Source organism: Pteropus vampyrus, unplaced genomic scaffold (genome assembly GCF_000151845.1).
Source record: "Pteropus vampyrus isolate Shadow unplaced genomic scaffold, Pvam_2.0 Scaffold117, whole genome shotgun sequence".
Classification (NCBI taxonomy): domain Eukaryota; kingdom Metazoa; phylum Chordata; class Mammalia; order Chiroptera; family Pteropodidae; genus Pteropus; species Pteropus vampyrus.
The window spans coordinates 1867868-1872615 of NW_011888898.1; the positions used below are offsets into that span (position 1 = coordinate 1867868).

Consider the following 4748-nt stretch of genomic DNA (forward strand, 5'->3'; position numbering starts at 1 on the left):
GACAAGGCTTGGCAGTGGCTCCCTGCCAGGCAGCCCAGCTGCACTTCTGCCACCCATTTTCCATTGCAGAGTCCCTGCCGAGGGCCCTGCTCTGAGCTCACCGGTCACAGGCAGTGACACCAGGGGTGACGGAATCACAAACCCAGGGAGAGAGGCTCAAGGGTAGAGTGTGGACGCAGGAGCCGGGCCCACTGGGGCTGCCCTGAGGAAGGCCGGTGAGGGCAGGCCTTACACCCCAGTCCCCAAGGAAAGAGGGCGGCCATGTGACCTTGACCTCAGCCACATACACACAAGAAGTTGGAGGAAGGAGGCAAGGTGTTGAACGATCTCTTTTTGGACTTTAGTCTATTACTTTTCAGATCATTCTTTTAATATCTTTACTAAGATGCAAATGATGAAGGTCATTTATTAGGGCTGGCCGCATGTTATGGCCACCTTTGGAAATGGACATGAAGCATCTCCAGCTTCACTCATGACAGTGAGTGGACTTTGGTTTAATTTAGAAAGAAAACGACTAGATGTAAGGGTTTTGTTAATGACTTTTACCTGAAGAGTTAGGATGGAGATGGTTTCTGAAGCTAGCATCTGTTTTCTTTCCTGTGTGTGACTTTGAGAGATTGATACCAAGTATTCAAAGGATGGCCAGTGGGGAATGTCACCAAAGGTCACTGTAGGTGGCTCACTGCCAGACATCGAAAGGTGAGCAATTATTTTTATGGTTCTTTCTGTTTGTCCCAAATGATACTTGTTTTCTCTTTGTGTTCCTAATAGGAAGTTTCCTCTTAGGATACATTTAAGTCAAAAAGTACCCAGTAAAAGAAAAGGTTGAAGTCAGTAATAGTTGATGAGGTTTGTAGATGGCCCCCAGATCACGCCTGACATTTAGGAAGCAGCGGCCTGTGCTAAAATGCTGCCGTCAGTCCAAAAAGTACAATATTGTTGCTACGAGGAAACAGACGTGGATGATCTGATTGTGCTGATAGATTAAAATTTTTTTTTTTTCTTTTGCCAAATTGTTTCTGAGAAACATGATTTTTAAAACAGTGGTTAGTTTACCAGGTCGATTGGGGATTTTAATGTCACTTTCGTCATTGTCTGAACAGGTTGGGGGGGCGGTATGGGGGAGCCCAGTTGGAAGTGGTTCCTTGGAAGGAAAGGCTTCTTGTGGGGATTGTGGGGATTCTCGTGCCTCCTCCCAGTTAGGCATCTATGGCATTTGCCAAATGCCGGGGATGAGCCTGTTAGCTGTCTTTCCTGAGGAAGAAGCAGTGAGAAGTGTGAGCAGGGCCCTCCTTCCTCATAGAACAGGGCCTGGCAGAGCCCCGCAGCCTCGGCTGGGCCATCTGCCGTGACACAAGGTGAAGTCAGATGGGCCTGGTTAGACCTGAGAGATTCTCTGCTTTGACACTGTTGATGTTTTGGGTTTCATCACTCTCTGTTGCGGTGGGTGCCTTTTCCGTCGTAGGATGTTTAGCATCATCTCTGGCCTCCACCCACCGAATGCCAGTAGCTTCTTCTCCCTATTTGTGACAACCAAAATGTTTAGACATTGCCAAGTGTCCCTTGGGCAGGGTTGGGGGAATGGGGAGTGGAGGTGGGCAAAATTACACCTGTTAGGAACCACTGGACTAATGGAATGAATATACACTATAAATGGCCATGTCCCTTATATGTCCCTTATTGACTTTTAAGGTGACTCATCCTGTCTTTAAAAAAAAAAAAAGAAAAAGAAAAACCAGTTAGGCAAGAAATTCATGTTTGGACTATTGTTCTTAGCTATGAGTTAAACTTTCTGATTTAATAACTAAGGAAGCCTGGAGCTGTTGGAAGGGAACATTTGGGAAGTGTTAGGGGCTGATTTGTATCTGCTACCCTTTCCCCCCAATTCATATGTTGAGGTCCTGACCCCCAACACCTCAGATGGTGACTGTATTTTGAGATAGAGCCGCTAAAGAAGAGATCGAGCTTAAACGAGTTAAGTTCAGGCTGATTGGTGTACTTATAAGAGGAGATTAGGACACAGAGAGAGACCAGCGGTGTGAAGACAGACTCTGTGAGGACACAGGGGTAGACGGCCGTCTGCAAGCCAAGCGGAGAGGCTTCAGAGGACACCAACCCTGCCGACACCTTGGTCTTGGACTTTCGGCTTCTGGAACTTTGAGAAAATAAATTTTGGTTGTTTAAGCACCCCCCAGCAAACTAATAATACACGAAGCATCTCGTTTATGGCTATTTTGGCAGGTGTGGTATCTCTTGGTATTATTAATAAAACTTTATTTTAAACTGATGTTTATGAGTTCTTTAGCAAGTATAAAGAAGTCTCGAGAGCTCTCTCTGAGCGTGTTGCAAAGTCATGTGGACTGGGCTGAAAACAGGAACCCAAGTCACCAGGTGTTCTGCAGGGTGGGGGCACTAGGCACTGTCCCCCAATGTTTCCTTTTGCTTAATGAGTTTACAGTAGTCACATTTCCAGGTTGCACTTTATTGAGTTAGTTCTCGTCACTTAGATTTGTGCTCGATTAGTTTGGTGAGAATTAGAATCGTCACTGACAATTATTCTGTGCGTGTTAGGTGGCCAGCGCTGTTCTGGGCCGATTTATGTGGACCTTCCTGCTTAATCGTCCTGACAACCCTGTTTACAGTGATGAAACTGAGGAGCAGAAGGTTTTTTCCTTTTAGAATGGTTTTGATTTAGAATGACAAGGACTTGTCTACGGCCATGCCACCTTGAACAAGCCCGATCCCGTCTGATCTCAGAAGCTAAGCAGGGTCGGACCTGGTTAGTACTTGTATGGCAGACCACCTAGGAAGACCAAGTGCTGTAGATGTTAAAAAAAAAAAAAAGAATGACAAGGACTTTTCTCAGTGTTTTAAATTTTCTCAGTGTTTTAAAAATCTAGTGCCTGATGACCTGAGGCGGAGCTGAGGCGGTGATGCTAACGCTGGGGAGTGGCTGCAGATACAGATGAAGCTTCGCTGGCTTGCCCGCTGCTCACCTCCTTCTGCGCTGCCCAGTTCCTAACAGGCCACGGACCAGTACTGGTTCATGGCCCGGGGGTTGGGGACCCATTTTCAAAGACTCATTTTAATTTGAGTTTAGGCAGCAAATTGCATCTTGCAGCCTGTCCCGATGCCCTCTCCCACATGAGTGTTCCTATACTGTCCATTTAGAGCAGGTGATTTTTGTCGGGAGAGGAATTGGGGTTTTTTGAGGCTTCAGTGATGTGGAGGTGCATGTGTCTTCCATTGTTCCTGGTAAAGGCTGATTATTAGCAGAAATGATGTGACACAGAGAAATATTCTAGAAGTTTCAGATTACCCCAGCAACTATACATTCTTAAGAAACAGTATCTGTTTTCAAAGTTACATGTCGAGCCTTATTTTCTTCCTCACCCACTCTGTATGAGACATATTTGCGCTAATGGGGCAGAAAGTGCCGAATGTCTACGTCTAAAATGTCCTCACTGTAAAAGGAAATCACTCGAATCCGAATATGTTTTAGCAAATAAAATTTAAAACTGGAGAACTTCATCCCCCTTCTTTTCATGTTCCTGCTCCCAAGAAATTAAAGGCACTTAGAGGCTGTCCTACACGGAGTGACACAACCACATCCAGGTAAATCAAAGGACCAGGTAGTAAATGAGTAAGACCCCCTGTCCCACCTGGCAGGCATTTTTCCCTTAAATAAGCTAATTTTAAAAGATTATGCATATATACACACACATGCATACACGTTCACACCCAGAAAAGGGCATCAAGTGGACACATGCGTGTAACCTGTAGCCACTAAAGAAACAGGCTGTTCCCTCAGAAGCCTCCCCCTGTTCCCTCCCCCCCGCCGCCCCCCACCATAGCCTGTACCCTGACTTCTAACAGCAGAGATTCGTTTCACCTAGTTTGGAACAAATTTAGTCACGCAGCACCTGCTCCCTCGAGCCTGGCTGTTCCGGCTCCACGTTCTGTGGGTAAGATCGAGCCATGTCGCCCGTGCGTTATAACGTGTTCATTCCTATGGCCACACGTACACCTCGTGTGACTGTATCATCTCTGTCCTGTCTCCTCTTGTTGGACGTTGGGGCTGTGTCCAGTTTTGGCTCTCGTGAGTAGCGCTGCTGTGAACATACCTTTTAGTCCCTTTACCGCGTGGCCGTGCCGGGTGCTAGGGTCTGTCATGTTTACCTTTAGTAGAAACTGATAATTTTCCACCGTTTCGGTACCAGCAGGCAGGGTTCTGATTCTGCCTCCTCACCAACACTCGGCGCTGTCTGTCTCCCTTCGCTTCAGCCATCCTCGTGGGAACATAGTCGTGTCACAAGAAATTTTTTTTCTTTTTTTTTATGATTTATTTGAGAAGCTTCCTTTTCTTGATCTGAGGTTAAGTTTTAGACATACAGGTTAGCCCAGCCATGGCACCCCTGAACCTAAATCTGGCAAAACAGTCACAGCACAGCCGCCTTCTCTTTCCCATTCTTCTTGAGTAGGTTGCATTACGAGGAAAACACTAAAAAAAGGTGCAAAATCGATGTAACGTTTTTATTTTTAATTTTATTTTTTAATTTTATATGTTACTTATATACAATTTTACATGTTCTGTATCTGCCTATTTGTACATTATAAGTATAAAATTAAAACTAAAGGTACACGTATGTATTTAAGAAAGATCGGAGGACAGAAAACCGCTGGATGACGTTAACTTTCCCTTCGGAGACGAGCAGCCCGACACGAACGTTTTAGCATGTGCTGCGTTC

The 4748-nt window shown here is 45.6% G+C and overlaps 1 protein-coding gene and 1 pseudogene across 1 annotated transcript in view; both read left to right on the forward strand.

Moving 5' to 3' along the window:
• Nucleotides 1–637: 637 nt before the first annotated feature.
• ATP9A (ATPase phospholipid transporting 9A (putative)) overlaps nt 638–4748 on the forward strand; it is a 113484-nt gene continuing 109373 nt past the window's right edge. The window contains exon 1 of the mRNA XM_023534081.1: nt 638–699. Coding sequence (XP_023389849.1) covers nt 653–699 — 47 coding nt within the window. The 5' untranslated portion in view covers nt 638–652. The remainder of the gene's footprint in view (nt 700–4748) is intronic.
• On the forward strand, nt 2710–2828 carry LOC111743656 (annotated as a pseudogene).